The sequence below is a fragment of the Pleuronectes platessa genome, chromosome 3, assembly GCF_947347685.1.
Source record: "Pleuronectes platessa chromosome 3, fPlePla1.1, whole genome shotgun sequence".
Lineage (NCBI taxonomy): Eukaryota > Metazoa > Chordata > Actinopteri > Pleuronectiformes > Pleuronectidae > Pleuronectes > Pleuronectes platessa.
The window spans coordinates 799,651-813,714 of NC_070628.1; the positions used below are offsets into that span (position 1 = coordinate 799,651).

A 14,064-nucleotide genomic window follows, 5' to 3' on the forward strand; every position below is an offset into this window, starting at 1 on the left:
TAAACTAGAAGAAGAAGAAGAAGAAGAAGAAGAAGAAGTGAATAACAGGAAGTATCGAACAGTGCAGTGTTGTTACCTGTAGAGTGAAGATGGAAGTGTGTGTGCACGCGCCGCGGCTCCGCTGTAACGCGCAGTTTCCGGTCGGTTCTGTGGTGAAAGATGTTCTGACCCGGTTCGTCCAGCAGCAGGTGAGTGACGTCACAGACAACCTCGAACACACGCACAGGCCGGAAGCCACGAGTGTCGCCGTTAGCCCACATGCTAACGTTAGCTAACAACACTGACCGGAAACGGTTCTTCAGACGTTTCATAACATTTTGAAAAGGTTTAAACGGTTTATTGAAAGTTAAAGACTCAAACCTCGTGACACCGGAGGACGGTGACGGTGACACCGTGGTCATGTGATTCCTCCTGCGGGATTCGAACGTCTGTCATCACCGTATTTTCCTTTGTTTTAAACTGGTGAAAATTACTGGACCAGGTGAGCTCCACTGGTCAAGAGAATCCAGAGATAGTTCCGTATTCAGACTCGAGTTACTTATTATTGTTTGAATAAACGTACTAATTGTTCCCTAGTTAAGAAAAGAACAAGATGCAGATGATAACTTAGTTTAAATCCCAGAAGCTTCAGCAAAACGGTTCACTATCGTTTTGAGTGAGAATGTGCCCCTGAACATGTTGATCATGTGACCAGTTGCATGAACTGGATCCTTGTAAACAGGAAGTAGCGCGTCTACTCTGAAGTTGTTTGCTTAATAACATGAAATACTGAAGAAGGAGCAGTTTATCACATGTTAGAGAACATGTGACCGTTCCACACTCTGGAGTTCCACAGATTCTCTGAAACAGACAAACTGGAGTAAGATGTTTTATCACAGCGGTGAGAAATTATCCATATCATCACAGCCCTCTTAAACAACTGTGTGTGTGTAGCTGGGATCCCCTGAGGATTTCTACGTCATCAGAAACGGTCGAGTGTCCGATGTGGAGGATCCATTGCAACATGGAGCCGTCTATCACCTGCAGCCCCGTCTGTGTGGAGGGAAGGGAGGTCAGTCCAGGAGATGCACACATCCAGCCGTTGATCAGCTGACTAGACAAATACTAACGAGCTCACTTCGGTGTTTCAGGGTTCGGTTCGATGCTGCGAGCTCTCGGCGCTCAGATCGAAAAGACCACGAACCGCGAAGCCTGCAGAGACCTGAGCGGACGACGTCTCCGAGACGTGAACCACGAGAAGGAGTGAGTCCCGGCAGACGCGACATGTTGGAGTGACTCGTGTTCTGTGAGGGATGTTGACTCTGTTCTTCTTCTGTGGTGGCTCCAGGATGGCGGAGTGGCTGAAGAAGCAGGCGGAGCGGGAGGCGGAGAAGGAGCAGCGCCGGCTGGACCGTCTGCAGAGGAAACTGTCTGAACCCAAACATCACTTCACTGATCCTCAGTATCAGCAGCAGTGTCATGACCTGTCGGAGCGCCTGGAGGACTCCGTGCTCCTAGGTGAGGGGGGGGGGGGGGTGATAACGTGAACCTCAAACATATCACTCGTCTTCACTGTCGACTTCTGTAGAGAAAGTCGAGGACTTGGTTTTCTACCTCATCAGGTTTCACACGTGTGATGACGTCATTACATGTGTGGAGAACACACGGTGTCGGTCGAGGAGCAGAAAGAAATGTTCACATCAAGAACTAAAACATATCAATAGCTTTTATGTTCTTATTGATAAAAAAACCTTACATTTTTGTATTGATTTACTTTCTATCAGTTTCATTACTTGTATCATTTACTGAAGTCAAAGAGAAACGGTGAAATCCAACATCCCCGTGACATCATGTGACCTGAACGCCTCTGTGTCTCAGGTCTCCAGGCGTCGTCCAGTGGACACGTGAAGGTGGAGGACGTCTCTGCCTCAAAGAGATCAAACTCTGATCAGAGCGAGCAGCCGCAGAAGAAGAAGAAGAAGAAGATGGCTTCGGCGTGTTTCTGGTGAGATTTTATTCAGGGGGAGGAGCATGAATTTAAGTTGTTGTTTTATGCTGTTGCTCAGTGTTTTTTAATCTGATGTCATGGTTTCAGGACGGGTGTGGGGGAGCTGGACGAGATGCTGAGCTCAGAGGACGAAGACGATGATGATGATGAGGGGGCGTCGTCCTCCTCCAGCTGTGGAGCAGTTACCACAAAGATGCAGAGAGAGGGGGTGGAGCCTGAGCAGAGCAGCAGGTAGAGATCAGATCAGGAACACGTCAGATTTTGTTTTTTTTAACTATTTCTGATGAAAACAAATTTGTTGCAGCTCGTCCTCATCCTCTGCTCGCCAAACCATTAGAGCCTCAAAGAACCAGGAACCAACAGAGACCAGAGCTTCAGAGAACCAGGAAGTACCAGAGACCAAGGCCTCAAAGAACCAGGAACCTCCAGAGACCAGAGCTTCAGAGAACCAGGAACCTCCAGAGACCAGAGCCTCAGAGAACCAGGAACCTCCAGAGACCAGAGCTTCAGAGAACAAGGAACCTTCAGAGACCAGAGCTTCAGAGAACCAGGAACCTCCAGAGACCAGAGCTTCAGAGAACCAGGAACCTCCAGAGACCAGAGCTTCAGAGAACCAGGAAGTACCAGAGACCAAGGCCTCAAAGAACCAGGAACCTCCAGAGACCAGAGCTTCAGAGAACCAGGAACCTCCAGAGACCAGAGCTTCAGAGAACCAGGAACCTCAGCCACAGGTCAGTCATGTGTCTTCTCCTCACCGATGACACCTGGTGGTCAAAAGCTTTGTTTTCAGGTTTTTTTATTATTTGGTTCAAACACTCCATGATTAGATTTCAGAGGTCAAAGGTCACAGTGATCTCATGTCGACTGATCTGATTGGTTGATTCTCGTATTAATACCTTGTGATGTCATGAGATCTGGAGGTCATGTGACGCTGACATTCATCATGTCGATCATTAATTTAATATTTTTTATATAATTCTTCCTGGTGTTAATTTCATTAATAAACACACAGCTCAGTTTGGTTTGAATTAAATATTTATTTAATTTACATTAACCCTTCATATTGCCCCCCCCCCCCCCAGCGGCAGCCTCTGGATCTGTCCTCGGTGTCCTCCGTCGATCAGCTGGAGTCTCTGGGTCTGGACGTCCTGAAGGAGGAACTAATGTCTCGGGGGTTGAAGTGTGGGGGGGCGCTGTCGGAGCGCGCTGCCCGACTCTTCTGCGTCAGGGGGCTGACCCCAGATCAGATCGACCCGGCCTTGCTCTCCAAACCCGGAAAGAAGAGGAGGAAGTGAAGAGGTCAGAGGTCGACCAGACGCTCGTCTCAACATTAAGGGAAAAGTTCAGTTTTTAATGTGTGAATGTTTCCGACAGGAAGTTCTGGAGAGAAACAGGAAGTGACCTATGAGTCCGGTCAGGTTTTCATTTGTTTCTTTGTTTTATCAGTTTTTTCTCCTTTTGAATCGTCAAAATAAAGGTCTTGTTTTTTTCTCACCTCGTCTCTGATTGGCTGTTTCTCATGATGTCATGTTGCATCACACAGAGGTCACATTTGTCTTGAGATCAATAATCTGTCAATATCTGTCAGTGATCGGATGATGAGCTCGTCCTCGCATCAGAAGCCCGGGTTCCAGGAAGTGACCTGCGGACAGGCCACGTTCTCAAAACACACGATGACATCACCGGGTTTGAATTCCACTGAGTCCCCGGCCGACACGCCGCACTCCATCCCCGTCTTCACCGTCTGCACGTCGTCCTTATGGTGCCGCAACGCCAACAGAGAGCCTGCAGGGGGCGCCGTAGAGCGTCAGCCATGTTTGGAGTCTTCACTTTAAATTGATATAAAACTAGAACTCATGATAAGAAGCTGTTCCTGGCATCACTCACCCTCCCACACGGTGTCTCGACCTCGGATCAGTCTGAAGGTGTGGCGCCGGTCCAGCTGACCTTTCTGAACCCGACATCCCGCCACAAGAACCTTCTTCTTCCCCACGGAGACCACGAACATGGCGAGGACCGACGCCTCACCTGCAGGAGGTGAAACCGTTTCCCTTTAGATTGATCATGAGAACGCAAAGGATGCTGGGTAACAGCGTTTAAAGTCAATATAGTTTTTTCTTCAGCGACACTGACGGAGGATAAACTAATTTAAACATGCGTCACTGCCGCCACCTGGTGGCAATCAAGCACCATGACATTTCCCACAAACCCACCAGTTGCCGTCTTCAGTCTGATTGGTTAGCTCATTGAGGGTTGCATGGGTCGGCCAATCAGAGGTGCAGCAGAGCAAATAAAACAGCAGATTCATAATTTTGGTATTATTCACTCACCGATCACGCTCTCGGACTCGAGCGGCGGCAGCTTGTTGCTCAGATCCTCCTTCAGCTGATCCACCAGTTTGTAGATGACGGTGTGAATATTGAGCGGGACGCCTCTCTTCAGCGCCACCTGCTGGACCGACCTGCTGGCCCCAACGTTGAAGCCGTAAATTGACCCTAAATGGAGAGAGAGAGTTTTCTGAAGTCGATGTGGCTTTAGGTCAGAAACTGATTAATAGAACAAGTTTATTGATCAGACGTTTGTAACTTGTGTGTTTTATTCTGACGCTCTGGGACCTGAGTCTTGTGACCTCAGGCGTGTCAGGGCGCCGCTCTGTGACCTGCGGTTGAACCCGTGTTCTTACCTGCGAACGTCTCCGCCATGTTGACGTCGTTCTCTGAAACGTCCCCGATGCCGAAGTGGACGACCTCCAGCTCACACTGCTGCTGAGCGTCGTAACTATCCAGGATGTTCAAGATGGCCTCCACCGACCCGTCCACATCCCCTGGAGGTCAACGTTCAAAGGTCAGTCAACGGTCAGCTGTTAACCTTTTAGGTAATGTTGCTTTGGGCCAATCACAGCACACCTTTGATGATGAGCGGCAGCCTCAGCTGCTCGTCCTGACTCCTCTCACTCGGACGCACGGAGAACTTGGTCTTGTTGGCTCGGTACAACGCCACCTTCCTCTTCCTCCAGCTCAGGTGAGATAGCTCCGCCCTCTCCCTCCTGTACTCCTGCAGGTGAACTTCCTGTTTGAGCTCGATGGCGCTCTGCTCCTCCTGCAGCTTCAGCTCCTCCGCCTCACTGCTCCTCCACTCCACCACCTCCCTCGCTCGCTGCTGCTCCGCAAACCAATCAAACAACTCCTCAGTTTCAGTTCCTCACATGTGAGGTCACGTGACCTTCGACCTCTGAACAGTTCTCAAAAATCTGACAGACAACAAAAACACATAATACCTCCGGCCACTAGGTGTAGCCAGCGCAGAGGATAATAAAAAACAGCGTAAGTTATATTTATGGTTTTATTTATTTGAATTATTATTTATATATAACATGAGTTTATTTGTTCTTTTTTATATTTTCTTTAAATGCCTTTATGAAGAAAGTATTAATTATTGCCATAAACCGAATGATCAGGTTGTCATGGAGCTGGTGACAACTTCCTCATTCAGAGGTCAAAGGTCAGTTCTCACCTCAGACTCCACCTCCAGGATGACGTCTCCAGCAGAGGGCAGCTCCTTCCACCCGACCACCTCCACCGCACAGCTCGGCCCCGCCTCCGTCAGCGCCCGCCCGTTCTCGTCAAACAGGAGGCGGACCTTAGCCCAACTCTTTCCCGCCACCAGGACACACCCCCGCCTCAGCGTCCCCCGCTGGACGATGGTGGTCGTTACAGGACTGAGGAGACACGTGAGGGGTTATGACTCCTTGAAGCGACAGAGCAGTGTGTTGATGACATCACAGGGGGGGGGGGGGGGGGGGGGCGCTCTCTCACCCTTTGCCTTTGTCGGTTCGACTCTCGATGACGAACCCCTCGACGAGGCCGCTCGGATCCGCCTTCAGCTCCAGAACCTCGGCCAGCGCCACCGTGGCCTCGGTCAGAGCGAGCAGGTTGTCCCCCTGACCACAACATGACATCATCACCTGACGGCCTGCAGGGGGCGCTGCAGCTACCCGGGTCACTGACCCACACCTTCTACACGCTGACAGTTTATATAACATAATATAGAACGAAACGATTTAACTTCCAGAAATGAACTTCAGAAGTTTCAGGTTTTATCTCTAAACACCTCCTCAGCTGACTATAAAGGTCCCGCCCCTAAAGTCCCCGGACCAATCAGGAGTGAGCCTCAGCTGTGAATCATCTCAGTGTGTGTCACCTTCAGGGCGGAGATGTGGATCGTCTGCACGTCTCCTCCGAACTCCTCACACACGACATCGTGAGCCAGCAGCTCCCGCTTCACCCGATCGGGGTCCGACTGAGCTTTGTCACATTTATTCACCGCCACGATGATGGGAACTGAAACACACACACACACAGTTAGACACAGTCACACACAGACACACACACACACAGAGTCGGAGCAGCGGTGACGGGTGGAGCTCTTACCCCCGGCCCTCCTGGCGTGCTGGATGGACTCCACCGTCTGGTTCATGACGCCATCATCGGCCGCCACCACCAGGATGACGATGTCGGTGGCCCTGGCTCCCCGGGCCCTCATGGAGGAGAAGGCTGCGTGCCCCGGAGTGTCCAGGAAGGTGATCTTCTCGCCGGTCGGCAGCTGAACTGGAAGTAAAGAACCCTCATAGTTGATTTATGTTATTGATCAATAATCAATAAGTTGTGTGAATAACGTTTTCTGATGTTTACCCAGAAAGGCTCCGATGTGCTGGGTGATTCCTCCGGCCTCCGTCGACGCCACCTGACTCTTCCTCAGACTGTCCAGCAGGGTGGTCTTACCGTGGTCCACGTGGCCCATGATGGTGACCACCGGGGGGCGTACCACCAGGCTGGACAGGTCAGCTGGAGGGCTGATGATGTCACAGGTCAAAGGTCAGAGAGGAATGAATGTTACATGTGACGGTTCAGCGTTCAGAACAAGTTAGCGTCCGAGCTAACGATGCTAACGATAGATCAGAAATGTACAAAGTGTCATTAACTCAGTTTGGTCTAATGGCTTCATCTTCATCTTCATCTTCATCTACTAAGTGTCCGTTTCTACTTCTCAAGTCGAACAACAGGTTCTATTATGTTTGGTCAGTTTGAAGCTGTGTTCTGATTGGTTGGTTTGTAGCTGTGTTCTGATTGGCTGATGGTGCCTGAGTGACTTCCTGTCCCTGTTACCTGCGGTGGGCGTCCCGGTTGGTTCTCTTCCTGCTCTCGCTCAGATTGGCCCATTTAAACTTCATCCCCGATCGAGTCACCACCTCTTTGATCCAGTTCTCGTCCAGAACCGAGTCCGGATCCAGAGAGTCCAGATCCACCGAGGTGTTCAGCAGGGCCTCGAACACGTGATCTGAAACACAGAACTTGATTGGTCAGGCTCCAGGAGCAGGAGCAGGATCAGGATCAGGAGCAGGATCAGGATCAGGATCAGGAGCAGGAGCAGGAGCAGGAGCAGGATCCGGATCAGGATCCGGATCCGGATCAGGAGCCGGTGGGGCCCAGTCGGCTCTTACCACAGTCTCTGCTCATGGCCTCAGCGAGAGCCGCCACCGTCATCCTCTGACTGATCTCCACTTCCTGTTTGTCCACTTTGGGTTTGACCTTCGGGATCTTCAGCTCTTTCTTTTGACCTTTGACCTGCAGACACATCTGGATATCAAGGACCAAGTAAAGAAGGCACGTCCAATGGACAGGAAGTCAGACTCACCTGTTTGGAGGCAAACTTCCTGTTCTGCGGACCGGCGAACAAGGGGGCGGGGCTCTGGACAGGGCCGGCGAGGGGCGGAGACAGGAAGCTGCGGAGCAGAGCCGGGTCGGCGTGGACGACTCGCCGCGCTGCACGCATCACTGATGACATCACACTCATACCTGCAGAGTCCAGGGAGAGAGAGACGATGGTGCGTTCAGGGACACAGTTTTTTCATCAGCTGATTAATATTAATATCATGTTTGTTCATGACGTCACACGGAACATGTATGTCATCTGTGTGTAACATGAATATGACATGGAATATAGATTCAGACAGAGCTCATTGAACATCTCAGAGAGCAGGTAGTCCCCTCGGTGTTAGTTTGTCCCCAGGTCCACTGAGAGGAACCCGAGTTAGGACCAGGACATGTGACCCACATATAGATCAGGTCTCTAGGACAGCTTCCTTCCACCTGCACAGGATGATGAACATGAGGAACATCCTGTCTCAGAAGATACTCGTCCACTTGTTTCCTCGAGACTGGACCAGTGCAAGTCTTTATTATCAGGACGTCCCAGTGAGTCTGTGGGAAGCCTCCAGTTGGTCCAAGATGCTGACAGGAACCAGAAGAGGTCACATGACTGCTCTGAGCTGCTGCACTGGCTCCCTGTGAAACTCAGGATATCAAGATCCTCACAGGCTGAGGGAGAACTCCCATCATGCACTGAGCTCTCTCTCTCTCTCTCTCTCTCTCTCTCTCTCTCTCTCTCTCTCTCTCTCTCTCTCTCTCTCTCTCTCTCTCTCTCTCTCTCTCTCTCTCTCTCTCTCTCTCTCTCTCTCTCTCTCGTTTCACTTTGTTCAGTGTCTCGTGCTGACGGAAATAAAGCCTTTGAACCACGTGACTGAACCGGACGCGGTGTCACGTGCTCACCTTCACGGTGGTCCAGTGACCGGACTCACCTGAGTTCATCTGAGTCCTCGTGTTCAGCTTCTTCTCTCAGCTCATCTTCATCAGCCGCTCTAACCTCACACAGGGCGCCGCCATGACAGTCCTCTGGCAGCGCGGCAGCAGCCCACAGCGCCCCCTGTCGGCGCGGAGCGGAACTGGATCGCGTCTCCTGCTGGGTCCACACAGGGTTCTGGTGGACCTGTGTTCACTTCCAGCTGAGGTTCTTCCCTCGGTTCCTTCAGCTCCTCGTCCAGAACCAATACATCTGTTAAAGTTCCCACTGCTCATTTCCTCCTCACTCACCTGAACCCAGAGGAAACTGGTTTATTCACCTGCAGCTTCCCTCCTGTACAATATGTGAACCGGTGCTGATTAGGTTTAAATAATGTGCTTCATTCAAAATAACAGACATCAGAAATTCACTTCAAATAATAAGTCACAGTTAACACTTGAATATACACCAGATATCATGTGTCTCACAATGTTTTACTTTCACAACATTTGAACATACTCATTTGTTCTTTCCTTTTGATTTTGAATCGTCAGGGTGGATTGTCTGTGACCTTTTCCCTTGTGTTGCTGTATGTATATATGCATATTTATTTCATTCTTATTTATTTATTTATTTTCTCAATGTATTAACTCTTCATTGTACCCTCGGCACCATTATAAATGAGGGTCTTATTCCTCAATGTGTTTTCCGAGGCTTAAATAAATAATCAATCAATCAATTTTCGTAAAACACTGTAAACATAATGAAAAATCCCATAAAACCACTGATCATGAATCAGGATGTGAAACTGCTCAGGTGAGTTTCCACCTCGTCCACTGAGCAGCTGTGAGTTCTTATCATCACTAGCTAGCATTAGCATTAGCATCTGCTGACTCAGAAACAAACTTCTGAAAACAACAACATGAACTGTTGTTGTTTTCTTCTGTTTCTATCACTTCTTTGCATCTAGTGGTGAAGTTGTGTAGTTCAACAAACTGAATCTAATCTACACAAAACACAGACGTTTATAGAAACACGTTTGTGTTGATGAACAACTTCAGGATAAAACATTCAAAACTTTTTGATGATATTTTCATTTAAAACAAGACGTTACAAAGTAATTTAAATGTTTTATTTATTTTAACAGCAGATAAATACAGAGAAAAAACATAGCGCCACCTTGTGGAGAGGCAAAGATGCAAAGGTCGTCCACACTCATGTTCTGCTCACAATTTAATTCTAATAAATATTTTCTGCCTTAAATATGATTCAGTTTCACTTCATCTGTTTGAGGTAGAATTCTTTCATTTAAAAAAAAAAGGTTTTCTGTTTCTTCGGTTTTATAACTGGGATCAAACAAAGATCCATCTTGATGTAATTGATTCTACTTCACTGTGATACTCACTGCATCATCATCATCATCATCATCATCATCATCATCTTCTTCATCATCTTCTTCATCCGCATCAGACAGAACGAGTTACAAAAACAAACGAGACAAGGACACTGTTCATCCTCCGTACCTGTGAACGCCCTGATGACCTCTGATCATAGCACCAACGTTATCATAAAGTTTATCAAATGTTTGGTCAGACTTTGTGAAGAAGGCACATCCTGACAAACAGAAGCACGGCTACATCAAACAGCTACCACCTCCCTACTGAGCTTCTTCTTCACCTCCTAACCACAAACGTTTGAGTTCCACATGAAAACATCTGGATTTAGGAGACGTGACAGGAGAAGTCCCCCCCCCCCCCCCCCCCCGGGTCAGCTCACACTTCCTGTCGGCTGTGATCAGGTGAATGCTCAGGTGAATCCAGTCTCACGAGAGAAGACCACGTCCACACTCACTGACATTTCCACACAAATAAACTGGAAACAAGAGGAAACAGAAGAGTGAAGGTTTGAAGCCACTGAGTCAGTCTCTGCTCTTCATGTTTGGTTCTCACCTGCAGTCGCTGCCTCCGGCACTGATCACGTATTTGTCGTCACAGGAGAAGCGGATGTTGGTCACATGAGCAGAGTGACCGAAGTAGCGCTTGTGTTTCCCCTGTAACAAACACCAGCAGCTGATGAGCTCACACGTCCAACTCATCCAAGTCATCGGCTGCAAAGTTCACTTACAAATTTTTCGGAGCAGGGGAAGTCAAAGAGCTTGATGAGGCCGAAGTCGTCTCCTGTCACCAGGTTGACGCCGGCGTGGGAAACACAAGCACAGGTCACATCGGCCTTCTCCGCGTTACGAGGCCAGACCCCGAGGACCTCGTCCCCCAGGACGCTGGAGACAGAAAGACAAAGACACTGATCAAGATCTGAGAGACTCCACGGCCTCGCTGGTTCTACTGAGGAACATGAAACATGTTCCAGACGTGATCTGGAGTGTAACATGTTCCTGCAGCCCCCTAGTGACATGTCTGAAAATTATGAGGTTTCTAAAACGTTTTAAATGTGTAAATACATATATAAATATATATACGTCATGTCCCGCCTCCTGCTGCTCTACAGGCTCCGCCCCTCTTCTGAATGTTCCCCACCTGTTCCTGGTGTTGTGAAGGAGTCGGACCCGACAACCTGCTGCTGCTTCACAGAACCTAACTACAGAGTTGAGTCTGAAAACATCTCCAGGTCTGTGCGTCCTGCAGTTTGTTCCCTAATCCTCACACTATGTTCTTCAAGATCTACAGATGTTCAGTTCTACACTTGAGCTCCAAAGCTAATTTCCAAAGTTTTATATTTAGTGCATTGATCTAAAGTTTGTGAGGCTCTGAAGATCATCGTTTAAGGCCAACACTGCTCTAGTGTCGGAGAACCGGAGAACCACCCTGAGCTCTCACCTGGTCCAGGTCGCCCAGGTGATCCTCTCTATGGTGGACTGCTCCGTTACCATCTTCCCTGAGGGAACTTCATGCACCTGCCTGGTGTAGGTGCTGGTGGACACCTGGAGCAGAACAGGAAACCTTCAGCTGATACATCAACATTACACTGAGCCATGAGGACAAAGGTCAAAGGTCACAAGAACATTAAGAGCAGTTAAAACTGCATCTGCCACAAAACTAATAATAAACCCATTAACAGATTCTTCCTGTGAATAAAATAATGTGTAGAAGCTTCTGGTTTCTGCTCCAATCACATCTGAGCATCTTCGGTTGCAGGTGAAGCGTCTGTGTGGAGAGAGAAAGACTCACAAACTGAGACACACAAAACCAAACTCAACAATCTCTAACCTGGATGTGTTTGCTGTCCGCAGAGAAGTCGATCTGGATCACGAAGCCGGGGATGTCCTTACAGTATCCGATCCGGTTCAGGGACGGCCCCAGAGAAAGGTCGTAAAAGTCCACAGCACTTTCCACTGAACCCACGGCCAAGAACCGGTTATCTGGACTGAACCTGACCCACAGGGCGACAACAGGTGAGTTGATTGAGGAACAAAGTGTGTAGCCCTGATGTCCGGACCACGTCCTGACCTCTTACCTTATGTCCTCGATGGCCACGCTGCGGTCCCTCTTCTTGCCCCAGACCGTGAGGGAGTTGACGAGCAGGACGATGAACTCCCCGTTCTCCATCCCGATGGAAACCATCTCTCCGTTGGGGCTGTAGGACGTGCACTTGGCAGGATGACCCAAACTCACCTTGTTCAGAAGTTTCTGAGAGAGAAGGAGAAGTGGAAAGATGAAACCTTACACCAGGGGAAGAAGAAGATCTGACTCTCAGCTCAATCTTCACCTTGTCAGCCAGGTCCCATATCCTGATGGTCCCGTCGTCACTGGCCGAGATGAAGACGTCTTTGAAAGGATGAGTGGCCAAACCCCAGATTCCCCCCTGAGTGTGTCCGTTGATCATCGTGTTGGAGGCTGCGTTCTTCTCTCCGACCTCTATGATCTCTCCATCTTTAGTTCCCACCAGGATCTTTCCCTGATTCACAGAGAATGAAGAGAAGGTCAGAGACGTCAGTCCAGATCCTTCTACCACAACGTCTCTGAAGTGTCTCTAACATCTGGAACCAGCTGATCAAAGCGGCTTGTTACTGGGAACATCTTAAATGACTTTGATTTAAATTCACAATATTCTCAGGACAGGTTCACTGAGCTGAATGTTCTTCTCTTCTGGATCCACGTGCATGAGACACTGATCACACAGTTAATACTGTTGAATCCATTCTGTGCTCCTCAGACCTTCCCTCTGCAGACGGACCGGACGTTCTCCACCGGCTGACCCGTCTCCAGCTGGAAGGCTCGGCAGCGCTTCATCTCCTGGTCCCACAGCTTCACAGCGCCGCCTTCTTTGGTCCTGAGGAACACACCAACAAGAGTCCTGCTGCTGAGCTTCAATCATGGAGTCACCTCCTCATTCATGTTATAGATATTGTTATTTATTGATGTTACACTTCTGAAGTTTCTCCCATTAAAGTTTTTTTTGTAGTTTTTCCTTAACATCAGAGGATGATGCAACTTGTTAAGATTAATGAGTGAAAATAAGATTTGATTGATTTGCTGCCCCCCCGACAGATGACCCGTCTACATGTGGATCCCAGGAGGACTATGGGAGTTCTGTTTTGACACAGTGTTGAGATGTTCCTCATCTGAAGGAGGAAGAACGATTCTGGTTTCCCATCCTGTAGAACCGACACCTTGTGGTTCTACAGGATGGGACCGGTTCTGCTCAAATCAATACTGATCCAGGGTCACAGGTTCCGTCCCCGTGGAGACAGAACCTGTGAGTCTGAACTCTTTTTTATTTAGAACTAGAAGACAAAGTCCACTGTGGTAACATCCTCTGTCTTTAGCTTCCTGTGGTGTCGGTCCACTTCCTGCCTCCGGTCATTAAGGGTCACCAGCTACTCAGGTGAGGCCTGGTTCTGGAGAACTCACGGTCGTTCCTTCCCCCCCGTGACGATGAGCCCGTCCCTCAGGGTGGTGTACATGGTGAACACCGGGCCGCTGTGCGCCTTCGCCACCACCCGAACGAGGAAGTGCTCCCTCCACACGAACACGTCTCCGTTTATGGCCCCGGTGAAGGTCAGGTTGTTCTGGATTAGGAAAAGACGGACTTGCATCTAATTCTGACAAACTTGAGATTCATACATTTTGATTGAAGTTAAACTGTGGAGAAGTGTCTCTTACTGCACCGAACGCCACCGACAGCATGGTCTGCATGCGGCCGTCCTCCACCGAGCCGATCACACCTTTCTTGTAAACAAGCGAACCTCCAACCAGGGTCCAGAACTTGATGTGTTTGATTCCCACCGACACAAACTGGGTGTCGGAGTCGGGTCTGAACTCCACGACGAAGATGCGCTCGGCGTGGCCACCTTTACTGGTCACCCTGGTGCCTGGCGGGGGGGTCAGAGGTCAGAGGTCAGCCGGGATGGAACATTCATTCATGTTCACTCAAACCACGAAACAAAGCTTCACCAGACCTGGTTCTGAGAAGAACTGTGGATCCAGAATAAAGTTCCTTCA

General features: G+C 49.2%; 3 protein-coding genes across 5 annotated transcripts in view; 1 reads left to right on the forward strand and 2 right to left on the reverse strand.

Moving 5' to 3' along the window:
* Positions 1–3,481, forward strand: sde2 (SDE2 telomere maintenance homolog (S. pombe)). Of its 3 annotated transcripts, none has more exons than XM_053419644.1 (8): positions 1–188; positions 934–1,051; positions 1,131–1,242; positions 1,328–1,497; positions 1,858–1,984; positions 2,075–2,218; positions 2,325–2,718; positions 3,070–3,481. In XM_053419644.1, the coding sequence occupies exons 1-8, from the start codon at positions 90–92 to the stop codon at positions 3,280–3,282; spliced, it is 1,377 nt and encodes a 458-aa protein (XP_053275619.1). In that variant the 5' UTR covers positions 1–89; the 3' UTR covers positions 3,283–3,481. The 3 variants fall into 3 exon arrangements, with proteins under 3 accessions (XP_053275619.1, XP_053275617.1, XP_053275618.1); XM_053419642.1 differs by having other exon boundaries at positions 4–188; positions 2,292–2,718; XM_053419643.1 differs by having other exon boundaries at positions 4–188; positions 2,292–2,718; positions 3,076–3,481.
* Positions 3,024–14,064, reverse strand: part of mtif2 (mitochondrial translational initiation factor 2) — a 16,154-nt gene continuing 5,113 nt past the window's right edge. Inside the window, exons 2-14 of the mRNA XM_053419641.1 lie at positions 7,682–7,842; positions 7,488–7,611; positions 7,153–7,324; positions 6,679–6,839; positions 6,418–6,594; positions 6,188–6,327; positions 5,803–5,927; positions 5,501–5,705; positions 4,894–5,146; positions 4,671–4,811; positions 4,318–4,482; positions 3,875–4,015; positions 3,024–3,772 (exon numbers count right to left, since the gene is read on the reverse strand). Of these exons, the coding sequence (XP_053275616.1) occupies positions 3,603–3,772; positions 3,875–4,015; positions 4,318–4,482; positions 4,671–4,811; positions 4,894–5,146; positions 5,501–5,705; positions 5,803–5,927; positions 6,188–6,327; positions 6,418–6,594; positions 6,679–6,839; positions 7,153–7,324; positions 7,488–7,611; positions 7,682–7,840 (2,133 nt within the window). The 5' untranslated portion in view covers positions 7,841–7,842 and the 3' untranslated portion in view covers positions 3,024–3,602. The remainder of the gene's footprint in view (positions 3,773–3,874; positions 4,016–4,317; positions 4,483–4,670; positions 4,812–4,893; positions 5,147–5,500; positions 5,706–5,802; positions 5,928–6,187; positions 6,328–6,417; positions 6,595–6,678; positions 6,840–7,152; positions 7,325–7,487; positions 7,612–7,681; positions 7,843–14,064) is intronic.
* LOC128437471 (echinoderm microtubule-associated protein-like 6) lies at positions 10,411–13,117 on the reverse strand. Its single transcript, XM_053419647.1, has 8 exons — positions 12,778–13,117; positions 12,329–12,517; positions 12,077–12,249; positions 11,830–11,992; positions 11,440–11,543; positions 10,730–10,883; positions 10,555–10,655; positions 10,411–10,477 (listed from the first exon to the last, which is right to left on the reverse strand). Exons 1-8 carry the CDS (start codon positions 12,850–12,852, stop codon positions 10,453–10,455), a joined length of 984 nt encoding a protein of 327 aa, XP_053275622.1. The 5' UTR covers positions 12,853–13,117; the 3' UTR covers positions 10,411–10,452.